Source organism: Pan troglodytes, chromosome 13 (assembly GCF_028858775.2).
Source record: "Pan troglodytes isolate AG18354 chromosome 13, NHGRI_mPanTro3-v2.0_pri, whole genome shotgun sequence".
Lineage (NCBI taxonomy): Eukaryota > Metazoa > Chordata > Mammalia > Primates > Hominidae > Pan > Pan troglodytes.
In genome coordinates this window covers 22206614-22230225 of record NC_072411.2, presented here as the reverse complement: position 1 = coordinate 22230225, position 23612 = coordinate 22206614, and the positions used below count along the sequence as shown (strand labels likewise).

The window sequence follows — 23612 nt, the reverse complement described above, 5'->3', positions numbered from 1 at the left end:
AAGATACAAATCTTTATGTGACCATACATTTTTATTTTTTATTTATTTATTTATTTATTTATTTATTTATTTTTGAGACGGAGTCTTGCTCTGTCACCAGGCTGGAGTGCAGTGACGCGATCTTGGGTCACCGCAGCCTCTGCCTCCCAGGTTCAAGTGATTTCCCTGCCTCAGCCAACCTAGTAGCTGGGACTACAGGCGCCTGCCACCATGCCTGGCTAATTTTTTATATTTTAGTGGAGACACGGTTTCACCATGTTGGCCAGGATGGTCTCTATCTCCTGATCTCATGATCCTCCCACCTCAGCCTCCCAAAGTGGTGGGATTACAGGCATGCACCACCATGCCTGGCCCATTTTTCTTTTTTAAAAATGCAGTACCTTGCTATTTTATTTTATTTTTAAATTTTATTTATTTACTTTTAAAGTTTTATTTTAGGTTCCAGGGTATATGTGAAGGTTTGTTACGGAAGTGAACTCATGTCACAGGGGTTTGTTGTACAGATTATTTCATCACCCAGGTATTAAGCCCAGTACCCAAAAGTTATCTTTTCTGCTCCTCTCCCTCCTCCCACCCTCCACCTTCAAGTAGGCCTCAGTGTCTGTCGTTCCCTTCTTTGTGTTCATGTGTTCTCATCATTTATCTCCCACTTACAAGTGAGAACATGCAATATTTGGTTTTCTGTTTCTGCATTAGTTTGCTAAGGATAATAGCCTCCAGCTCCATCCATGTTCCCACAAAAGATGTGATCTCATTCCTTTTTATGGCTGCATAGTATTCCATGGTATGTATGTACCACTTTTTCATTATCCAGTCTGTTATTGATGGGCATGTAGGTTGATTTCATGTCTTTGCTATTGTGAATAGTGCTGCAATTAACATACACATGCATGTGTCTTTATGGTAGAATGATTTATATTCCTTTGCGTATATACCCAGTAATGGGATTGCTAGGTTGAATGGTAGTTCTGCTTCTAGCTCTTTGAGGAATTGCCAGACTGCTCTCCACAGTGGTTTAACTAATTTACACTCCCACCAACAGTGTGTAAGTGTTCCCTTTTCTCTGCAACCTCACCAGCATCTGTTACTTTTTGACTTTTTAATAATAGCCATTCTGACTGTGTGAGATGGTATCTCATTGTGGTTTTGATTTGCATTTCTCTAATGATCAGTGATGTTGAGCTTTTTTTCATATGCCTGCATGTTGGCTGCATGTATGTCTTCTTTTGAAAAGTGTCTGTTCATGTCCTTTGCCTGTATTTTAATGGGGTTGTTTTTTCTGTTGTAAGTTTGTTAAAGTTTCTTATAGATGCTGGATATTAGACCTTTGTCAGATGCGTGGTTTGCAAATATTTTCTCCCATTCTGTAGGTTGTCTATTTACTCTGTTGATAATTTCTTTTGCTGTGCAGAAGCTCTTAAGTTTAATTCGATCCCATTTGTAAATTTTTGCTTTTGTTGCGATTGCTTTTGGTGTCTTTGTCATGAAAACTTTGCCCATTCCTGTGTCCAGGATGGTATTGCTTAGGTTGTCTTCCAGGGTTTTTATAGTTTTGGGTTTGACATTTAAGTCTTTAATTCATCATGACTTGATTTTTATGTATGGTGTAAGGCAGGGTTCCAGCTTTAATCTTCTGCAGATGGCTAGCCAGTTATCTCAGCACCATTTATTGAATAGGAAGTTTTTTCCCCATTGCTTGTTTCTGTCAGCTTGTTGAAGATCAGATGGTCATAGGTGTGCAGCCTATTTCTGGGCTTTCTATTCTATTCCATTGGTCTATGTGCCTGTTTTTGTATGAGTAGCATGCTGTTTTGGTTACTGTAGTATAGTTTGAACTCAGGTAATGTGATGCCTTCAGTCTTGTTCTTTTTGCATAGGATTGCCTTGACTATTTGGGCTTTTTTTTCTGGTTCCATATGAATTTTAAAATATTTTTTTCTAGTTCTTTGAAGAATGTCAGTGGTAGTTTTGATAGAAATAGCACTGAATCTGTACATTGCTTTGGGTAGTATGGCCATTTAATGATATTGATTCTTCCTATCCATGGGCATGGGATATTTTTCCATTTGTTTGTGTCTTCTCTGATTTCTCTGAGCAGTGTTTTGTAATTCTCATTGTAGAGATCTTTTACCTTCCTGGTTCGCTGTATTCCTAGGTGTTTTATTCTTTTTGTGGCAATTGTGAATGGGTGTTCATTCATGACTTGACTCTCTGCTTGCCTGTTGCTGGTGTATACGAGTGCTAGTGATTTTTGTATATTGATTTTGTATCCAGAAACTTTGCTGAAGTTGTTGATCGCTGAATGAGCTTTTGGGCCGAGACTGTGGGGTTTTCTAGATATAGAATAGTATTGTCTACAAATAGGGATAGTTTGACTTCCTCTCTTCTTATTTGGATGCCTTTATTTCTTTCTCTTGCCTGATTGCTCTAGCTAGACCTTCCAATACTATGTTGAATAGGAGTGGTAAGAGTGAGCATCCTTGTCTTGTGCCGGTTTTCAAGGGGAATGCTTCTAGCTTTTCCCCATTCAGTATGGTGTTGGCTGTGCATTTGTCATAGGTGGCTGTTACTTCGAAGTATGTTCCTTCAATACCTAATAACATGAAGGGGTGTTTAACTTTATTGAAAGCCCTTTCTGCATCTGTTGAGATAATCATGTGGTTTTGTCTTCAATTCTGTTTATATGATGAATCACATTTATTGATTTGCATATGTTGAACCAACCTTGCATCCCAGGGATGAAGCTTATTTGATCATAGTGAATTAGCTTTTTGATGTGCTCCTGGATTTGGTTTGCAAGTATTTTGTCGAAGATTTTTGTATCGATGTTCATCAAGGATATTGGCTTGAGGTTTCTTTTTTTGTTGTGTCTCTTCTGGGTTTTGGTATTAGTATGATGGTGGCCTAGTAGAATGAGTTGGGTAGGAGTCCCTCCTCCTCAAGTGTTTGGAATAGTTTCAGTAGGAATGGTATCAGCTGTTCTCTGTACATCTAGTAGAATTTGGCTGTGAATTTGGTTGGTAGGCTTTTTATTACGAATTCAGTTTTGGAGCTCATTATTTGTCTGCTCAGGGAATCAGTTTCTTCCTGGTTCAGTCTTAGGAGACTGTATGTGTCCAGGAATTAATTCATCTCTTCCAGGCTTTCTAGTTTGTGTGTGTAGAGGTGTGCATAGTAGTTTCTGATGGTTTTTATTTTTATGGGGTCAGTAGTAACATTTTCTTCATCATTTCTAATTGTGTTTATTTGGATCTTCCCTTTTTTCTTCTTTGTTAGTCTAGCTAGCAGCCTATTTATCTTATTAATTTTTTTTTAAAAACTCCCAGATTTGTCGATTTTTTAAAAATTGTTTTTCATGTCTCGATTTCCTTCATTTCAACTCTGATTTTGGTTATTTCTTGTCTTCCGCTAGCTTTTGGGTTGATTTGTCCTTGCTTCTCTAATTCTTTCAGTTGTGATGTTAGGTTGTTAATTTGAGATCTTTCTTTTTATGTTGGCATTTAGTGCTATGAATTACTGTCTTAACACTGTCTTAGCTGTGTCCCAGAGATTCTGATATGTTGTATCTTTGTTCTCATTAGTTTCAAAGAGCTTCTTGATTTCTGCCTTAATTTCTTTATTTACCCTAAAGTCTTTCAAGAGCATGTTGTATAATTTACATGTAATTGTATGATTTTCAGTGATTTTCTTAGTCTTGACTTCTATTTTTAATGTGCTGTGGTCCAAGAGTGTGTTTGGTGTGATTTCAGGTTTTTTTTTTTTTTTGAGACGGAGTCGTGCTCTGTCACCCAGGCTGGAGTGCAGTGGCACAATCTCGGCTCACTGCAAGCTCCACCTCCCAGGTTCACGCCATTCTCCTGCCTCAGCCTCCCGAGTAGCTGGGACTACAGGCACCCGCCACCACGCCTGGCTAATTTTTTTGCATTTTTAATAGAGACGGGGTTTCACCATGTTAGCCAGGATGGTCTCGATCTCCTGACCTCATGATCCGCCCGCCTCGGCCTCCCAAAGTGCTGGGATTACAGGCGTGAGCCACCACGCCAGGCCTTTTTTTTTTTTTTTTTGCAGAGGATTGTTTTATGTCCAATTATGTGGTTGATTTTAGAGTATGTGCCATGTGATGATCTGAAGCATATATATTCTGTTATTTTTGGGTGGAGAGTTCTGTAGAGATTTATCAGATCCATTGGTCTAGTGTTGAGTTCCGGTCTTGAATATCTTTATAAATTTTCTGCCTTGATGATCTGTCTAATATTGTCAGTAGAGTGTTGACATCTCCCAGTATTATTTTGTGGGAGTGTAAATCTCTTTGAAGGTCTCTAAGAACTTTCTTTATGAATCTGGGTGCTCTTGTGTTGGGGTGCATATATGTATTTAGGATAGTTAGGTCGTCTTGTTGAATTGAACCCTTTACTATTATGTAATGCCCATCTTTGTCTTTTTTGATCTTTGTTGTTTTAAAGTCTCTTTGTCTGAAATTAGGATTGCAACCCTGGCTTTTTTCTGTTTTCCATTTGCTTAGTAGATTTTCCTCCATCCATTTAGTTTGAGCCTATGGGTGTCATTGCATGTGAGATGGGTTCCTTGAAGACAGCATACCATTGGGTCTTGCTTTTTTATCCAGCTTGCCACTCTGTGCCTTTTATGTGGGGGCATTTAGCCCATTTACATTCAAGGTTAGTTTTATATATGTGTATTTAATCCTGTCATTGTGTTCTTAGCTGGTTATTATGCTGGCTTGTTTGTGTGGCTGCTTTATAGTATCGCTGGTCTGCATATTTAACACTGGTTTGTGTTTTTGCATTTGTTGGTAGTGATCTTTCCTTTCTACTATATTAGTACATTTAGTGCTCCTTTCAAGATCTCTTGTAAGTTTGGCTGGATATGAAATTCTTGGTTGAAGATTTTTTTTTTTTTTATTTAAGAATGTTGAATATAGGTTCCCAATCTCTTCTGACTTACAGGGTTTCAGCTGAGAAGTCTGTTGTAAGCCTGACAGGGTTCCCTTTGTAGGTGACCTGCCCTTTCTCTCTAGCTGCCTTTAACATCCTTTCTTACATTTCAGCCTTGGAAAATCTGATGATTATGTGTCTTGGGGGTGATCTTCATGTGTAGCATCTTGCAGGAGTTCTCTGTATTTCCTGAATTTGACTTTTGGCTTCTCTAGCAGGGTTGGGGAAGTTTTCATGGATGATACCCTGAAATATATTTTGTAAGTTGTTTGCTTTCTTCTCCCTTTCAGGGATACCAATTTTTCATAGATTTGGCTTCTTTACATAATCCCATACTTCTTGAGGTTTTGTTCATTCCTTATTCTTTCTGTCACTATTTTTGTCTGACTCTTATTTCAGAGAGCCAGTCTTCAAGTTCTAAGATTCTTTCTTCAGCTTGGTTTATTCTGCTGTTAATACTTGTGATTGCATTGTGAAATTCTTGTATTGTGTTATTCAGCTCTGTCAGATCCTTTAGGTTCTTTTTTATACTGGCTATTTTGTCCTTCAGCTCCTGTATCATTTTATTTTGGTTCTTACTTTCCTTGGATTGAGTTTTGCTATTCTCCTGAATCTCAGTGATCTTGGTTCCTATCCATATTCTAAATTCTATTTTTGTCATTCAGCCAGCTCAGCCTGGTTAAGAACTCTTGTTGGAGAACTGGTGTGGTTATTGGAAGACATATAACAGTTACTGGAGTTCTTGCATTGGTTTTTTGCTTGTCTCTAAGTCTGGGTGTTCCTTTAACTGCAGTGTAGATTGAGTACAGTCAAGTGACTGATTTGCTGGATGTTTTCACAGGGCTGAGTCTTTGTTTAGGGTCTTTGAAGCTGACTTCTTGTTTTTGGTTTCAGAGGGTGGTATGTTAGTGAGGTATTTTTGGTGCTGAAGCTTTGGGTTGTGATCTGGTATGTGGCACGTAGGCATACTGGTCATGGTAGACTCTTGCTTGGTTGTGTGGCTCCCCCATATTTCCTCACAGTTGCAGCCGTGTTCCCTCTCAATTCTCAAAAAGCGTGGGTTTCTTTCCACCTTGAGTACTGGCTATAGATCGCAGCTTGGCATTCCTGAGCTGCCCACTGCAGCTCTGGGACAATCTCAGTGTTTATGTTTTTTTTCCAGTTTGGGGGCAGCAGAGGAAGGGACCTTAGTAGTGGTTGTGGCCGAGGGTCATTTGATTGTCTCCTGTGGGCTCCACCCCAGAGACATGCAGGTCAGCAGTCACTCAGTGCAATCAGCTCAGGATGGAGGGTCTTTGCTGCGAGCCCAAGCTGGGGGTTCCCTGCCTGGTGAAGAGTAGGGGGGTAGGTGGGCCCTTGGGAGACGGACTAGCCTCCCCTCCTTGTTGGAGGTGTGGATAAGGCAGTTAGGGTCTGTGCTTCTTTGTTAGTCCGAGGGTAGCAAGGGCAGTTCCACCGCAGCAGCAGTGGCAAAGAGGCTTTCAGTTGCCATGTGGTCTCTGTCCAGGGAGTTGCTGAGTTGCTACTGGCTGGATAGCTCTGGTAAGGGGGTGGCTGGAGGCCCAGGCCTGGAGGACCTGCCGATGAGGAGATGTGGGAATGGGTACCCACATAACCGTCTGGCCACTTTTCTGTAGGGCTGCTGCAATATGTTGGGGGTCCACTCCCGTCCCAGTTGCCTTGGATTTTCCAGTACCTGGAGGTATCAACAGTGAAGGCTGCAAAACAGCAGAGATAGTGGCCTGCCCCTCCCTCTGGGAGCTCTGTCCCAGGAAGGTACAGATCTGTTGCCAGCCCAAAGGCACCTGTAGGTGGTGGTTGGAGACCTCAATTGGGAGGGCCCATCCACTGAAGAGGAATGGGATCAGGGACCTGCTTAAAACAGCAGTCTGACCTCTTTTTCATAGAGCAGCCATGCTATGCTCAGGGTCTGCCCCTAGTTGCTTTGGGCACTTCAAACCCAAAGATGGAATTGCAGCTTCTGTTGCCCTGAAGCCCAGAAAGCCTGGGTATCTAAGGCTCTCGGGTCTCTGTTCGCGCCTGAGAAACTACTCTGCCAAGATTCCACGTAGCTCTGTGTCAGACTGAAGACCCTGGTGGAGTGGGTTCGTGAGGCAGTCTCCTGACCCGAGGGTTGTAAAAAGGTCTGTGGAAGAAGCGTGGTTCCCGGGGTCCCATATTCACTCACTGCTTCCCTGAATGGGGGAGGTTCCCCTGGCTCCATTTCACTCCCAAGTGGGCCACTGTCCTGCCTTGCTTTTCTCCGTTTTCCATGGGTGGAGTTGTTTCCTTGATTGGTCCCAATGCGTGTACCTGGATGTTTAATTGAAGGTGCTGTGTTTACTCGCCCCTTCGCTCGTCTCGTGAGAGCTGCGCACACTAGATGCTTCTAGTCAGCCATCTTGGCCACCCCCCTACACTTTGATTTCTATATTTCATTTCTAGGTAGATACCTAGGAATGGAATTGCAGTCATAGGGTACGTGTGTGTTTCGTTTTTAAAGAAACTGCCAAGTTATTTCCAATGTAACTGAATTTTTTAGCTGTTCCTTGTTTTTACTTTTTCTGGGTATCCCCTGAGAGGTAGTCTCATGGCTAAAGTATAGAGATGTGATAAATCACAGGAAATGTGTTGGGGTGGGATGTGAAAGGGAAAGCGCCTTGAAATCCATGGTTGGAAAGTACCTTGAAAGATCATTTCTGTTTCCAAGAGGCATTGCATGTAAAGCATGCCGTACTTCTAAGAATCTTTCTGTTTTAAAAGGTGTTTTTGAAGCTCTCATTCTATAGAACTATAAATCCAATTAAAGAAAGTTTTTTTTTTTTAAGTAATGAGCAAACTATAATAGAATTTCAATTCTGAGACACTTTTTTTTTTAACCTCTACAGTTTTACCATCTCTGATATCAAGATGAGTCTTTTGATCAATTGGGTAACAGTTTGTCACCAGCTATTTCTTTGGTGTTCATAAAGTTGGTGGTGTCTTAGATTTGATGAAATATGGAAGATATTATTGGAATAAAGATTATAGTACCACCTATAAAATATTCTGGCCAGAAATGCTGAATCTGAATCTAGTCGGATCTCTAGAGCTGACTTCATCTGCAGGAAATGCAGGTAGAGGGTCAAGTTCAACGATGCCTAAGGAAACAGACAAAGCTGACTGTGTCTCTCTTCATAACAGAACCGACCAGATTTCTACAGCATGAAAATGACACGAAAAGAAATGGGGTAGGAGGGGGCCCACTTTAGAGTCAGGGAGACTTTAGAATAACCTTGAGTTGTCATGTGCCATACCTGCTAAATGTCATGTGTGGATTTTTTTGGATCATGATTCAAGCAAATGTCTGCTCCGTGCCCGCCCTACCCCCGTGATTAAAAAAACCAAACAAATAAAAGAAAAACAAAAACTTTTTGGAGACAAACTTGGAGATTCGATTTTGGACCATCAGCTTTGTATTCCCCTGTTGATTTCTAACTTGCTCTCATTCTCTGCCCTTGCTGTGCTGATTTTAATTAGGTACCCAGGCCGGGTGCAGTGGCTAACACCTGTAATCCCAACACTTTGGGAGGCCGAGGCAGGTGGATCACTTGAGGTCAGGAGTTCAAGACCAACATGGTCAACATAGTGAAACCCTGTCTCTACTAAAAATACAAATAGCTGGGTGTGGTGGCACATGCCTGTAATCCCAGTTACTCAGGAGGCTGAGGCAGGAGAATTGCTTGAGCCTGGGAGGTAGAGGTTGCAGTGAGCCAAGATCCCATCACTACACTCCAGCCTGGGTGACAGAGCGAGACTTCGTCTCAAAAATTAAAAAAAAAAAAAGAAAAGAAAAGAAAAGAAAAGAAAAAGAAATAAAAAATTAGGTGCCCTGCCATCATTCTGAGAATCCCTTTTGCCATCATCTTGTTAATTGCCTTCACCTCTCTTTTGAGTTGGCCCCTCTGTTTCTAGGATCCCATGTTTTTCACTTTTTTGGTTTATTTTCTTGTTTACTGACCCAGATCTTTATGTATGGAATGGAATTGCAGTCATGTGGTACGTGTGTGTTTAGTAACTCCTTATATGTCTAACAGCTTGTTCGTCTCTACCCTTATACTTGATTGATATTTGATCAAGTATATAGAATTCTAATAAGTGATCAATAAATTTTAAGTGAATAAATGAATGCACCTTTCCCCCTTTAAAAAAACATGTATTGCATGAATTTAGAGAGTATGTTAAGCACAGACTATTGTTATGTTTTTCCAGATTTCAACATTTCAAAAAAGGGTAGTAATATCTTTTTTTTTTTTTTTTGTATATATTTTTTGAAAGTAGTAAAATGCCATCCTGGAGCTAAGATTTTTGTCAGGATTTAACCCTGGCATGAACTCTGAGAAAAATCAGTGGAAGGAGATTACTCCTTACTTGAGGAAGGAGTTGATTTGTCTCTCATGGTGCCTCTGTGGAGATTGGAATGCTGGGAGCTATAACCAATGAGCCAATTCACAGATATTTTGGTCTCTAAAATTAGTTACAGTACACTCTTGGAACGGCTTCTGTTACACACTCTTTGTCAGAAGCACAACCAGTGGGCAGATGGTTCTCTGGAAAAAGTAGACACAGAAGAGTGATTTGACTTGGGTGTCATTATAAACTTAAGTGTTCTTGGTTTGCCCTTTTGTAAGACTAATGGATTAGTGAACATTATTTAAGCCACATAATCGCGGAGTGACCTTGCCTAATTATTTGTTCATCTTTTTGGGCTTAGTTTCCTTATCTGCAAAGTAGGCATATTTATAGTTATGATATTTGCCTCAAAATATTGTTGTGAGAATTAAATAGAGAATCTTTGTAAGATAGACGTTCACTGCCCCATGATTTCCTATCCACCCCCTACTTTTTTTTTACTGTCTCTGGGCAAGTGAGTGCGTGAGAAAGGTTGTGTAAGAATCTGCTCTGCTTTGAGTAGTTTGTGGTCTTTTTGGAGAGTTACTTAGTATGCATATAAAGGAGATAGAAAAAAGTACTATTCAGATTGGGGTTTAGAGAAATTAGGAGGCTGGAGACCTTTTGGAGGGGGCTAGCTGGAACTGTCTCTTAGAAGGATTGGGACTTGGGCTTTGGAGGAGTCTAGGGAGACTCTAGGAATCTTGGGCAGGAGGAAGAGCTGTGAGTCCTGCTGGCAGGCTGGGGGCTACTGGGAGAGAGGAACAGGTAGGTCAGCTTGGAAGCATATCAGGGAAAATTTTGAAAGTCCATATGGGAAACTTGGATCTTTGTTTATTTCCTTAAACCATCATGAATGTCTTGGTGCCTGATCTCATGTTTATGGGATGTATCTGGATGAGAGAGATTGCAAATTTAGAGGTCTGTGACTGGATATGACCCACAAATATGTTTTGTTTGGTCTCCTTAGTGCTTTAAAATTCTTTGGATAAGTTGCCAGGGTTTAAAATCAGGAGATGTGGCCTTACTGTCCTTCAGTCCCACATGTTATCAAGTGACTGGAGCTTTAAGAGGTGCCCCAAGTTTCCATGGCCCCCGTACCCCCATCACATAACCGGCCTTATTTTTACCTACGTGTCCGAGTTTGCAGCCAGTGGTCTAGAGCAGCACTGTCCAGTACAGTAGCCATGAGCCTCCTGCGGTGGTTTAAAGTTAAGATTAAGCAAAGTTAAATGAAAAGTCCGGTTCCGCATTTGCACTAGCTACCTTTCGTTTGCTTAGTAACCATATGCGGCTAGTGGCTACTGCATTGGACATCACCGTTGTAGAACATTTCTGTCATTGCTGAAAGCTGTATTGGATTGGTCTAGGTCTTCAAACAAAGGTTACTAACTCTGCTTCTCATTGTATTTTAAACCTTGTCTCCTAGCGTGACTTGCCATATTGCTGGCCTCGTGTAATAAAAGAAAGTGGTTTGATGGTGTGATGATCCTAAATACCTTTTGAAAGGTAAAATCCTTTATATGGACAGTTACTGGTAATATTCCATAACTTTGTAAGTCCCATTAATCTAATATTAATTAACGTATTTTAACAGACATTTACTTTTATGGTTTATAAACTATCTCTGGAGGGCATTCCAGAAGAGGAATTTTAAAAATAGACTGCGCAGTGGCATTGTTATTGGGTTGAGCACCCAGGCACTTCCTAGGTGACTGCTTTGAAGGATAACAAGTTTGGGTAACAGTAACTACTTCTCCCATCGTACATGTGTATGTGCAAAGTCACTGACTATCACACTTTTCTTGAGGGGGTATTTGTGTTGTGTTTTTATTCTTGAATGTGAAAAGTACGGTGTAGAGTGCTAATTTCTCCTTACTTAGTGAGGTTGCAATCTAGTCTTTTAAAATAACTAAAAAGTGTGTAGAAATCAGCATGGCACAGTCCTGTTTTTAAAGCAGCACCTAGTGCATTACATTAAAAACAGAGCTAACAGTATAGTATACAGTGTGTTTTCTTTTTGACTCAGCAAATATTTTCAGCATTTGTACTAAGAGGATGAGAGCACATATGTAGAAGTGTGCATCCATCATCGTTTTGTGTAAAATAATGAAAACCCTGCATATTAGTAGGACTGGGTGAGTGATGATGATACCTACGTACAATATTATAAAGCCACTGAAAATAGGGGTGTAGATCTGTATTTATTGACTTGGGAAGATGTCCATTGCACATTGAATGGAAAAATGTGCATGTGCGTGTGCCTGGATGTCTTGCAGGATAGTCACCAAAGCAGTAACAGGGGTATTGTTGAGTGATGGAATTTTAGGCAACCTTATTTTCTTTTCTAGATTTCATGCCTACTTTGTTTGCCCCTTAACTCAGTAAGCCACGCTTTATTATTTTTAAAAGTGCTGCTCTCATAAAGAAGGGAAATAGTACTTACTGGGTGCCTGTGACATTCCGAGCATTTTGTTAAAACTTCGTTAGCCTCATGTGTACTGTTTAAGGTAAATGTATTATTATTCTGGTTTTATTGAGTGAGCATTTGAAGCTCGGAGATGGAGCAGCTGCCATGGGAGGAGAGCTGGATGTCAGCCCCAAAGATGTGCTTACAAAGCCAGTGCTTGTTTTCCTAGCTGAGGCATTCCCAGAGCCTCAGAGAGGTGTAGCGCCGAGGCTGACGTTTGAAGTTATCCGATATTGGCAGAGAAGGTCTTAAGCTAGCTAGAGAGAGAGAAAGAGAGATGAAAAAGACTAAAAATGTGGGGTTTTGTGTATATCATTATTATGTTATAGTGAAAATGGCTTTGGTGTAGTCAGGAGGCTCGGGCTTATTTGCAGTTTGGTCATTTACCAAACTTTACAACCCTGGATAAGTCTTTTGGTCTTTATTTTCCTTATTTCCAAAATAAGGATAATATATTCTATATCTCAGGATTATTGTGAGATTACTCAGATTCATGCAAAATACCTTAAAACAATGAAGTGCAATATGAATGTGAACATTGTTTTTACCTTAGACAATCCAGTTTTCTGAAGCTTAAGAAATGGCCTGTTTTTACCACCTAGTTTGTCCCTTATGGATGTTTTTTTGGAGAAAAGGATTGAGTATTCCTTTCTTTGCTCAATGAGCAGACCTCATGTTCTGGAAAGATAACTGTTCCATTTTGGGGCCTTTACAAGTGTTTTGGAGGTCTAAGCTTCTTGTTATAAACTTATAGGTCTAGTAGTCAGCATCACTCCCACTGCTCTGATTTTTAAAACTTAAAACTGTGAAGTGTGTATAGAATGTGCACAAAACACAAAGACACAATTTAATGATGTATTTTAAAGCTAATAGCTGTTTAATTGATCTTCAGGACAAGAAATAGAACGTTGCTTAGGACATCGCCACCAGGACTCCCCTAAGTAACCACTCTTCTGACTTTTATGATAACTGCTTTCTGGCTTTTCTTTTTAGTTTTATTATCTAAATATGCACCTTAACATTACAGTTTATGTTTGCTTTTTTTTTTTTTTTGATGGAGTCTCACTCTGTTGCACAGGCTGGAGTGCAGTGGCGCGATCAAGGCTCACTGCAATCTCTGCCTCCCGGGTTCAAGCGATTCTCCTGCCTCAGCCTCCAAGTAGCTGGGATTACAGGTGCATGCCACTACGCCCAGCTAATTTTTTGTATTTTTAGTAGAAACGGGGTTTCACCATGTTGGTCAGGCTGGTCTTGAACTCCTGACCTCTTGATTCGCCCACCTCAGCCTCCCAAAGTGCTGGGATTACAGGTGTGAACCACCATGCCTGGCCATGTTTGCTTGGTTTTAAAAAATTAATGATTTTTAGAAACGGGGTCTCACTATCTTGCCCACACTGGACTTGAACTCCTGGGCTTAAGCGATCATCCAGCCTCAGCCTCCCAAGTAGCTGGGACTGTAGACACCACCGTGCCCACTTTATTTGCTTGTTTTTGAACTTCATAGAAATGTGGGTATGTTTCTGGCCTTTTGATTCATTCTTACAAGATTTTGTATTGCTGAGTGTAACTGTGATTCATTTATTTTCAGTGCTTATTGCATCTCTTAGTATGAAACCCACAACTTCAACATTCCACAGTGGATGGACTTAAGGATTTCTAGTTTTTGGCTACTGTAGTAGTGCTGCTCTGAGCATTCTTGCACATTTCACCTGTTAGATGTATGCATGTGTTTCTGTTGGTTATATCCTAGCAGCAGTATTGCTGCATATCTTCAGATTTGTTAGCTAATGCCAATATGTTTTCTAAAGTGTTGATTATGCCAATTTACATTCCTGCTAGCATGTAGGAGAGTTTCTGTGGTACCACATCCTTGTTAACACTCAGTCTTGTGGGTCTTTTTCCGTTTTAGCCATTGTGAGTGTGCAGTAGTGTCTCATTTAATTTGCACTTCCTTGATGACTAGTAGAAATTGAACAACTTTTCTTAGAATGTTGACCATTGGTATCTTTTGTGAAGTGCCTCTTCACATATTTTGCCTGTTTTTCTACTGGCTTGCCTATCAGTTGCTTTGTAGAGCACCTTTATATATTCTAGAAACAAGCCTGTTGTTGCTTATTTGTTTTGTAATATCTTCTTCTAGCGTGACTTGACTTTCACTTTCTTAAGTGGTTTTGATATGCCAAAGTTCTTTATTCTAATTTGGTCCAGTTCATCAATCTTGTCCTTTATGGTTTGTGTTTATTGTGTCCTGATATTTTCCTCTATCCTGGGATCATGAAGCTATTATGTTATTTTCTAAAAGGTTTATTGCTTTGCTTTCTGCACGTTTATCTATTATCAGGAATTCATTTTTGTGCAGGGTGTGAGATAGGAGTCAGCTTCTTTTTAAATCCATGTAGATATTCAGTTGATCCAGGGGCATCAATTTAAAAAGTAGCCATATTGTCACTGCTCTGTAATGCCTGCTTTGTCATAAAATACCCCCATAGGCCCGAATCTGTTTCTTTATCCTGTCTGTTGGTGTATGTGTCTGTCCATCAACTGATAGCACATTGTCTTAATTCCTGTGATATTGTAATAAATCTTGATATCCACGGGGAGCAAGTTTTATCACCTTGTTTAACCAAAAGAGTGCCTTGCCATTCGTATTATCACACGTATTTTGGAATCAACTTGTTTAGTTCTTAAAAAAAAATATGTTTGTGTTTATTAGGGTTTTTAGTGGAATTTTATTGAATGTTTAGATCAATTTGGGAGAACTGAAAATTTCACAGTACTGAGTATTCCAGCCTATAGTTTTATCTTTCCATTTATTTTAGCTATCTTAAAAAAATTTTAAAAATTGTTACATAGCTTTTTGGGCAGATATTTATTTTGGCTAGATTTATTCCTCGGTGTTTATTTTTATAAAATAAAAAATAGGAACATTTTTAACTTTCCTTTTTGGCTTATTATGAGAATAGAAATGTAATTTTTTTCATATATATTGGCTTTGTATTAGTCTTGCAAAACTTAATTTTATAATGCATCTTTAGATCTTCTAGTTTTTTTTTTTTTGAGACTGAGTCTTGCTCTGTCGCCCAGGCTGGAGTGCAGTGGCGCAATCTCGGCTCACTGCAACCTCTGCTTCCTGGGTTCAAGCAATTCTCTGCCTCAGCCTCCCGAGTAGCTGGGATTACAGGTGCCCACTGCCATGCCCGGGTAATTTTTGTATCTTTAGTAGAGATGGGGTTTCACCATCTTGGCCAAGATGGTCTCCATCTCCTGACCTCGTGATCTGCCTGCCATGGCCTCCCAAATTGCTGGGATTACAGGCATGAGCCACCATGCCTAGCGCCTTCTAGAATTTTTTTTTACGCAGTTGTATTTTCCATTCAGAATGATAATCTTTTTTTGTCAATTTTCATACTTTTTAAAAAAATTTTTTTTGAGACGGAGTTTTGCTCTTATCACCCAGGCTGGAGTACAATGGCGCAATCTTGGGTCACTGCAACCTCTGCCTCCCGGGTTCAAGCGATTCTCCTGCCTCAGCCTCCCAAGTAGCTGCGATTACAGGCATGTGCCACCACGCCCGGCTAATTTTGTATTTTGATTAGAGACGGGGTTTCTCCATGTTGGTCAGGCTGGTCTCAAACTCCTGACCTCAGGTGATCCACCCGCCTTGGCCTCCCAAAGTGCTGGGATTACAGGCGTGAGCCACCATGCCTGGCCACTTTTATTTTTTTTCTTGCCAAAATTAGTTAGCTAGGACTGTAGATATAATGTTGAACAGAAATTGTACAGTGGATATTTTTGTCGTGTTCCAGTCTCAGAGAGAAAGCTTTCAGCATTTCATCATTAAGTGTGATGCTTTTTGTAGGTTTGAAAAAAATATATCCTTTATGAAGTTAAGGAAGAATCTTTCTCTTCCTAATCTGCTAAGAATTTTTAATCATGAATGCAGTGGATGTTCAATTTCTCAGATGCTTTGTATCTTTTGCGGTGATTAACATAATAAAGGGGAAAATCATGTTATTAATATGGCAAGTTACACGGAATGATTTATTGTTAAACCAGCAGCACCAGGACAGTCACTAAAATTGAAATTTAAAAGAATGGATAGCTTCTAAGATAAGTATTGAAAAGTTCTTTTAGTTTTTGTATGAGAATTATTTCACTTTCTAGAAAGGTATATTTTACAGATCATAGAATTATAGGTTGGTAATTAGTAATTATCTTTCTTCACTTTGCTGATGCATTTCTTTATTGTTGGCAGTATTGGTCTTAATTTTCATCTTTTAAACAATGTAGCTAATGTATCTAGGTTTGGGTTTCTTTTTCCTTAGTGTGGTGTGATACACTGGGCTTCTTGAATCTGTGGCTTGATGTTTTTCTTCAGTTTTTGGAACATTTTCAGCCATTATCTCTTCAGGTATTGCTTCTCTCTCTCTCTCTCTCTTTTTTTTTTTCTTGGACACAGGATCTTGATCTGTCACCCAGGCTGGAGTGCAGTGACAAGATCACGGCTCACTGCAGCCTCAACTTCCTGGGCTCGAGCGATCCTCTCACCTCAGCGATCCGAGTAGCTGAGACTACAGGCTTGTGCCACCAGGCCTGGCTAATTTTTGTATTTTTTGTAGAGACAGGATTTTGCCATGTTGCTAAGGCTAGTCTCAAACTCCTGGGCTCAAGCGATCTGCCCGCCTTGACCTCTCAAATTGCTGGGATTACAGGTGTGAGCCACTGTGCCCAGCCTTTTATTCTTTTTAAAGGTGTAAAATTCAGTGGTACATTCACAGAGTTATACAACCATCACCACTATCTAATTTTAGAGCATTTTTATTGCCCCATAACACAAGCTTCATAACCATCAGCTATTGTTTAAAAGTTATTTCTAATTGTAGTGAGACATACAGAACATAAAATTCACCATGTAACTAGTTTTGTGTACAATTCAGCGGCATGAAGTACATTTGAATTATGCAACCATCACCAACGTCTCTTTCCATAATGTTTTTCTCTTGTAAAACTGAAACCCTGTAGCCATTAAATAATAACTCTCATTTCTCCCTTCCACAATCCCTGGCAGCCACCAGTCTACTTTCTGTATCAGTGAATTTGACTACTCTAGGTGTTTCATGTAAGTGGAACCAGACAATATTTGTCTTTGTGACTGGCTTACTTTATTCCACATAATGCCTTCAAGGTTCATCCATGTTGTAGTGTTTCAGAAAAGGCCTAAAGTTCCATTGTATGGGTAGACCAGTAGACTCCATTTTGTATATCCATTCATCTGTCAATCAACACTTCAGTTGTTTCCACCTTTTTACTCCTGTAGGTAATGATGCTGTGAATATGGGTTTACAACTGTCTTTGGAAACTCTGCTTTTACTTCTTTTGGGTATATGCCCAGAAGTGGAATTGCTGGAATCATATGGTAATATTATTTTTAATCTTTTTTTTTTTTTTTTTCAGACAGTCTCGCTCTGTCACCCAGGCTGGAGTGCAGTGGCACAATCTTGGCTCACTGCAAGCTCTGCCTCGCAGGTTCATGCCATTCTCCTGCCTCAGCCTCCCGAGTAGCTGGGACTACAGGCGCCCATCACAACGCCCGGCTAATTTTTTGTATTTTTAATAGAGACGGGGTTTCACTGTGTTAGCCAGGATGGTCTCGATCTCCTGACTTCGTGATCTGCCCACCTCGGCCTCCCAAAGTGCTGGGATTACAGGCGTGAGCCACCGTGCCCAGCCCTAATCTTTTTTGAGGAACTGCTATAACCATTTTCCACAACAACTCTACCATTTTACACTTCACCAGCAGTATACAAGAGTTCCAGTTTCTCTACATCTTCACCAACACTATTTATTTTTTATTTTTTAATAAAATAGGGCTGGGTGCAGTGGCTCATGCCTGTAATCCCAGCACTCTGGGAGGCCAACACAGTCGGATTGCTTGAGTCCAGAAGTTCAAGACCAGCCTGGGCAACGTGGCAAAACCCCTCCTCTACAAAAGCTCAAAAAATTAGCTGGGTGGTGTGGTGGCATGCATCTATAGTCCCAGCTACTGGGGAGGGGGCGGGTTGCTGAGGCAGGAGGATCACTTGAAGCTGGGAGATGGAGGTTGCAGTGAGCCGAAATCACGCAACTACACTCCAGCCTGGGTGACAGAGCATGATCCTATCTCCAAAAAAAAAAAAAATTCTAATGAATGTCAGCCGTTGCTTTATACCTATTGTCTCTCATTTCTTCTTTTTAAATTCCATGTAAACTTGATGTTTTCTCTCTATTCTCTCTTGCCTATTCTTTTGAATATTCCATCTTTTTGTTTCTCTTTACTTTATTCTGGATTTTTTCTGCAGACTTAGTTTCCTGCTTAGTTCTCTTCATGTATTTACAGTGCACTTAGGAAAAAGAGCCCATGCATTGAGTATTTAATTTTCTCTTGTATTATTTGTTTAACCTATGTAACTTTAAAAGTTGTCATTTCTCTACCCAAAACTTTAATCATGTGTTTTTTCTTCTTAGACATAATAAGACTTATTTAATTAATTTATTTATTGAGACAAGGTGTCTCTCTGTCACCCAGGCTGGAGTGCAGTGGCACGATCTCCACTTGCTGCAACTTCCGCCTCCCAGGCTCAAGTGATCCTCCCACCTCAGCCTCCCGAGCAGAGCAGCTGGGACCACAGGTGCATGCCACCACGCCCAGCTAATTTTTGTATTTTTTCGTAGAGGTGGCATTTTGCCACGTTGCCCAGGCTAGTCTTGAACTCCTAAGCTCAGGCAATCCGCCTGCCTCTGCCTGCCTCGGCCTCCCAAAGTGCTGGGATTACAGGCGTGAGACACCACACTCGGCCTTACTTGTTATTTTAAAGTCCGTTTGCAATTATTCTCCTATCCAGGGACCCAGAGTCCAGGTTGGTCTTTGTTTCTGCTAGTTTTCACTTTGTCCTGTGTGACTGGTTATCTTTGGTTGTGTTTCAGATGTTCTCTTTGAAAAATTGTTACAGGAATAGGCCAGGCGCAATGGCTCAACGTCAGTAATCCCAGCACTTTGGGAGCTGAGGCAGGCAGATTGCTTGAGGTCAGGAATTCAAGAACAGTCTGTCCAACATGATAAAACCCCGTCTCTACTAAAAATACAAAAATTAGCTGGGCTGATAACACATCCCAGCTACTTGGGAGGCTGAAGCACGAGAATCTCTTGAACCTGGGAGGCGGAGGTTGCAGTGAGCAGAGATCGTGCCATTGCACTCCAGCCTGGGCAACAGAGCGAGACTCCATCTCAAAAAAACAAACAACAACAACAAAAGAAAAATTTTTACAGGAATAACCCGAGGACTAGATTATTAGGATGATGTTTTCTTTATCCAGAAATGACTTGTGTTTTTATCTGCTCAGGGCTTTTGGGCACAAACAGTCTAAACTCACTTTAATCTGATGTCAGGGATTAGGATTTTTCTGGGCCACCCAGATGCTTGGAAACTGGGCTGCAGTCCCTGTGAAGGCTGTTTTATTTCCAACTCACTCTCCTCCGAAAGTCTAGCCATTTGGGTTTCCAGCACATGTGGTAGGGGGTTAACTAGGTCACCAACTTTGGAGGGCTTTGGAATCTAACCTTTGCCCTCCTAGATGACCCAAGAGGTTATTAAAAGTGATTCTCTGTGCCCTTTCCCAGTGTATAAATGGCCCCAGGGCAAAGTGAACCAGTTGTTGCAGGCTCATATCTGTAAATTTTGGTTGTCTGTGTTTCTTGACCTGGAAGTTCTTCTGTGCCTTCTTAGTTCTCTGATGCTGCAGGTGTTCTTTTGTGTCCAGCATTTTTTAGTTGTGCTCGGCAGGAGTGTTGGTCCCAGTGACCTGGTCAGCCCTCTTCTCTCTTTTACAAAAGAGTCTTTTAAAGGTTTTTAGGATAAAGAAGATGTGTTGGACCTTGAGAACTCATCTGTTCCAGTCTCATTCACATCAATACAGTAGGGTTTATTGATCACCTACCGTGTACCCAGCATTGTGCTACTTATTATGGGAATTCTGAGGAAATGCAAGATGATAGTATTCCTTACATTCAAGGAGTGTAGCTGGGGAAACAAGCACAAACGTAGATAATTAAGTAAAATGTCAGAGTCAAGGGTCACGCAGAGTTAATGGTGTTGGAAGAAAAAAATTACAACAAATTTAAAGATTTTGATTGACTTTTATTCGTGACTTTAGAATCAGGTAACACCTCATTCCATAAAACAGAATTGTGTATTCCAGTGAGCCATGCAGAAGAAGTTGGTTTTATAAACCTAAGGGCTGAAGAAAGCAGAAATAGGGGGAAAAAAAAAGTACCCTTACCACGTGCCAGGCACAGTTTACATACACACTTTATTTAATCCTCACAACAACCCACCAGTCAGCTGTTATTATTGCCCATGTTTTACAGATGAGGAGGGTTAGACACAAAGAGGTTTTTATAGTTAATTATCAGAGTGGTCTTCTGGGCGCAAGGACTTTTTCATGTATCCCTTTCTTCAGTAGGGAAATGGAAACCCAGGAGAAGGGCCTGAGCTGTGAAAGTGCCTGGAACTGCCTTCTGTCCTCCTGGCTGGCACCCTGGACCTCTCCTGTCCTATTTCTCTGGGGCTCAGGTGCATCTACCCACTCAGTCTTCTTCGGGAGTTTCCAGGCTCCCCAGTTCCTCTAGGCAACGCATTGAAACTTGACTGTCCGGGGCTTAGCGAGGCCTTCTCTGCTCAGACCTACCAAGTAAACTGCCATCCTGGAAAAGCTGACGTCAGCGTTCCCCCAAGTAAACAATAGTCCTCTTTACCTTAGCCTTGAACGATGTGTGAAGGGATGTTTCTGTCATGAATAACACCCCTACCTGCAACCAGTAATGCAACTGTGCAGATAAGCTTAAGATTTCACCAGACGAAAGCTAAATAACTCACTTAAGTGATGGGCTGTTCTTTTTAAAAAATAAACTTTTTTACAGAAAAATTACAAACATCTCATTATTATATCTAACATTAATGTGGTTTATTACAATTAATGAGCCAGTATTGATGTATTATTATTAACTAGAGTTCATGCTTTATTCCTATTTCCTTAGTTTCTACCTAAGGAAAAATGTCGTCTTTCTGTTGCACACTCTTTTCCAGGATACCTCATTACCTTTAGTTGTTATGTTTCCCTTGGCTCCTGTTGCTGTGACGGTTTCTCAGAGTTCTTGTTTTTGATGACCTGGACAGTTTTGAGGGGTACTGCTCAGGTGTTTTGTAGGATGCCCCTCTATTGGAATTTCTCTGATGTTTTCCTCATGTTTAGACTGGGCTTAAGGGTCTTGGGAAGGACTATCACAGAGGCAAAATGCCGTTTCCATGACATCATAGGACGTGTACTTGATGTTGACCTCCACCGTCTGGCTGAGGTTGCGTCTGTCAGTTTTCTCCGCAGGATAGTTACTCCTCCACTTCATACTGTACTCTGGAAGGAAGTCATAGTGTGAAACCTAATCCCTTTTAGCTGGAAAGTAGAGTCATTATTTTAAAGTGTTTATACCATTATTATATTATTAAAAAAATCTGTTTACAAATTGTTCTCTTTATAAAAGTTTTTAAAATTATTTTCTTCAATATTGTCAAGTAGCCAGTTTCTTGCAAGAACATTTTATATATTGTGGGGATTATTGGGCCAATTTAGATTCCTTCAGTTTTGAAGCAGTGGATTTCAAAGCTGAATAGAAAAGTCTGCAGTTTTTGCTTTTATCAGCCGCCAGAGGCAGGCAGGCACAGGCTGTATACAAGAAATCCTAACTGTTGCCCCGTCCTGTTTGGTTGTTGTGTGAACATTGGGCAGTGCCCGGCTTTGTGTTGGAAGCGTGTTTAATGAAGTCTGACAGTGCAAAACTGCTTCATACGGAGGAAGGGTTTAATCTGACTATTGGACCATTCCACAAAAAGCTCACTATTTCACATTTCTTTTTCTTTTTTTTTTTTGAGACCGAGTCTTGCTCTGTCGCCAGGCTGGAGTGCAGTGGCCCGATATTGGCTCATTGCAACCTCCGCCTCCCAGGTTCAAGCGATTCTCCTGCCTCAGCCTCCCAAGTAGCTGGGACTACAGGCTTGCGCCACCACGCCCAGCTAATTTTTGTATTTTTAGTAGAGACGGGGGTTTCACCATGTTGGCCAGGATAGTCTCTATCTCCTGAGCTCCTGATCCGCCCGCCTCGGCCTCCCCAAGTGCTGGGATTACTTTTTTTTTTTTTTTTTTTTTGAGATGGAGTCTCGCTGTCGCCCAGGCTGGAGTGCAGTGGCGCGATCTCTGCTCACTGCAGGCTCCACCCCCCCGGATTCACGCCATTCTCCTGCCTCAGCCTCCCGAGCAGCTGGGACTACAGGCGCCCGCCACCTCGCCCGGCTAATTTTTTGTATTTTTAGGAGAGACGGAGTTTCACTGTGTTAGCCAGGATGGTCTCGATGTCCTGACCTCGTGATCCGCCCGCCTCCGCCTCCCAAAGTGCTGGGATTACAGGCGTGAGCCACCGCGCCCGATCTGGATTACATTTTATGTGAGGTGCAAAGACCTACTGAAACTTCGTCTCCTATTGAAACTTGACCTAGACTCCTGGGCTGGCTCAGCATAAAGGAGTTACAGAACGGTCGATGGTCGGCGTAAAGTTAACGGGGTTAAGTTCGGTGGAAATTCTCCCCGTTTTCACCGCAAAAACGGAAAGAACTTTCCTTACGACACTGAAACCACGCGTCTTGTGCGCCCTCTATTGGTTTAATGACAAAGCACCAGATTATTTACGACTTACTGCTGTTTGAACTGATTAGTCTATGAAAACGGGTTTTCATTTTTCCAAAAATTGCACCAAGGTAAAGCAAAGCTCTAGTTGATGCGGGTGTGTTGTTCAGGCGTTAGCAGTACTGCCCTCACTATGCGCTCATTGGACAGTAGCGCAACCCCAAGAAAAGGATGGTTGTAGTAAAAAGTCCCTGCGCTGCAAGCAGGAAGCGCCAATACCTGGTAGGGTTGTGGTAATTAATTCGTGAGCCTCGCCCTAGTCGGTCTGGTAGCTGGCTTACCTCCAGCCTCCACAGCTTTCGACGACACCCCAATTCTTTGTTTTCTGAGGCCCTGAAGGGTCGCAAAAGCGGCGGCTCGGTTTTACCCAGAAGACCGCGCGTCGGGCGCTCGAAAATTTGCATATGCTTTTCTCGCCGGGGCGGGGCTGGCGGGGGCGGGACCGCGGCGCGCTCTTGAACTCCACCGGCAGCTAACCCGGGTTTGGCTACGCTGTATTGCCTTTTATTTCGTTTCTCCTCACCGAGTATTTTCCATTATAGCTGTACATAGCTCTTTTTGTGGAAGATCATCCTTCCTCGTGCTAATCTCTTTGGTCTTCCAGTCGGCATGCGTCTGGACTCTCGGACTGCGTCTGGGCCAGAAATGTCTAGGCGTCCCCGGAGCGGGTGGGCGGGAGCGCTGCCCCGCAGGCCGGCCGCTAACAGGCTCCCGGTGTTTCCCGCTGCAGGTGGTTCTGCTGGGCATGGACATCCTGTCCGCCCTGGTGACCCGGCTGCAGGATCGGTTCAAGGCGCAGATCGGCACAGGTGAGCTGCGGCACTTGTGGAGCGGACCCGGCCCCTTCAGACCCCCAGCCTTCCCTCGGCCTCCCCGGCTCCCAAACCCTCCCGGCAGCCACCCTGCCTCCCCTCCAGCCCCCTCTCTCTCCCTTCCGCTCCTCCCAAACAGCCAGTCCCCGCCCTCCCCAGCCCCCTTAGCACTCGCAG

General features: G+C 41.8%; 1 protein-coding gene and 1 non-coding gene across 50 annotated transcripts in view; one reads left to right on the top strand and one right to left on the bottom strand.

The window, feature by feature from the left end:
• Positions 1-23612, top strand: part of CLASP1 (cytoplasmic linker associated protein 1) — a 308996-nt gene that overhangs the window by 94330 nt on the left and 191054 nt on the right. For 48 of the 49 annotated variants that reach the window (XM_063790383.1, XM_054678949.2, XM_054678935.2 and 45 more), the window contains one exon: positions 23354-23432. The exons of the other annotated variant lie outside the window; for it this stretch is intronic. Coding sequence is in view for 47 of the 48 variants with exons in the window: in XM_054678949.2 (XP_054534924.1) it covers positions 23354-23432 (79 nt within the window). In the remaining variant the exon portion in view is untranslated. The remainder of the gene's footprint in view (positions 1-23353; positions 23433-23612) is intronic. 49 annotated transcript variants of the gene reach the window in all.
• LOC112208502 (U4atac minor spliceosomal RNA) lies at positions 22674-22799 on the bottom strand. The gene has a single exon (XR_002942980.2). It is a non-coding gene; the product is annotated as a U4atac minor spliceosomal RNA (small nuclear RNA).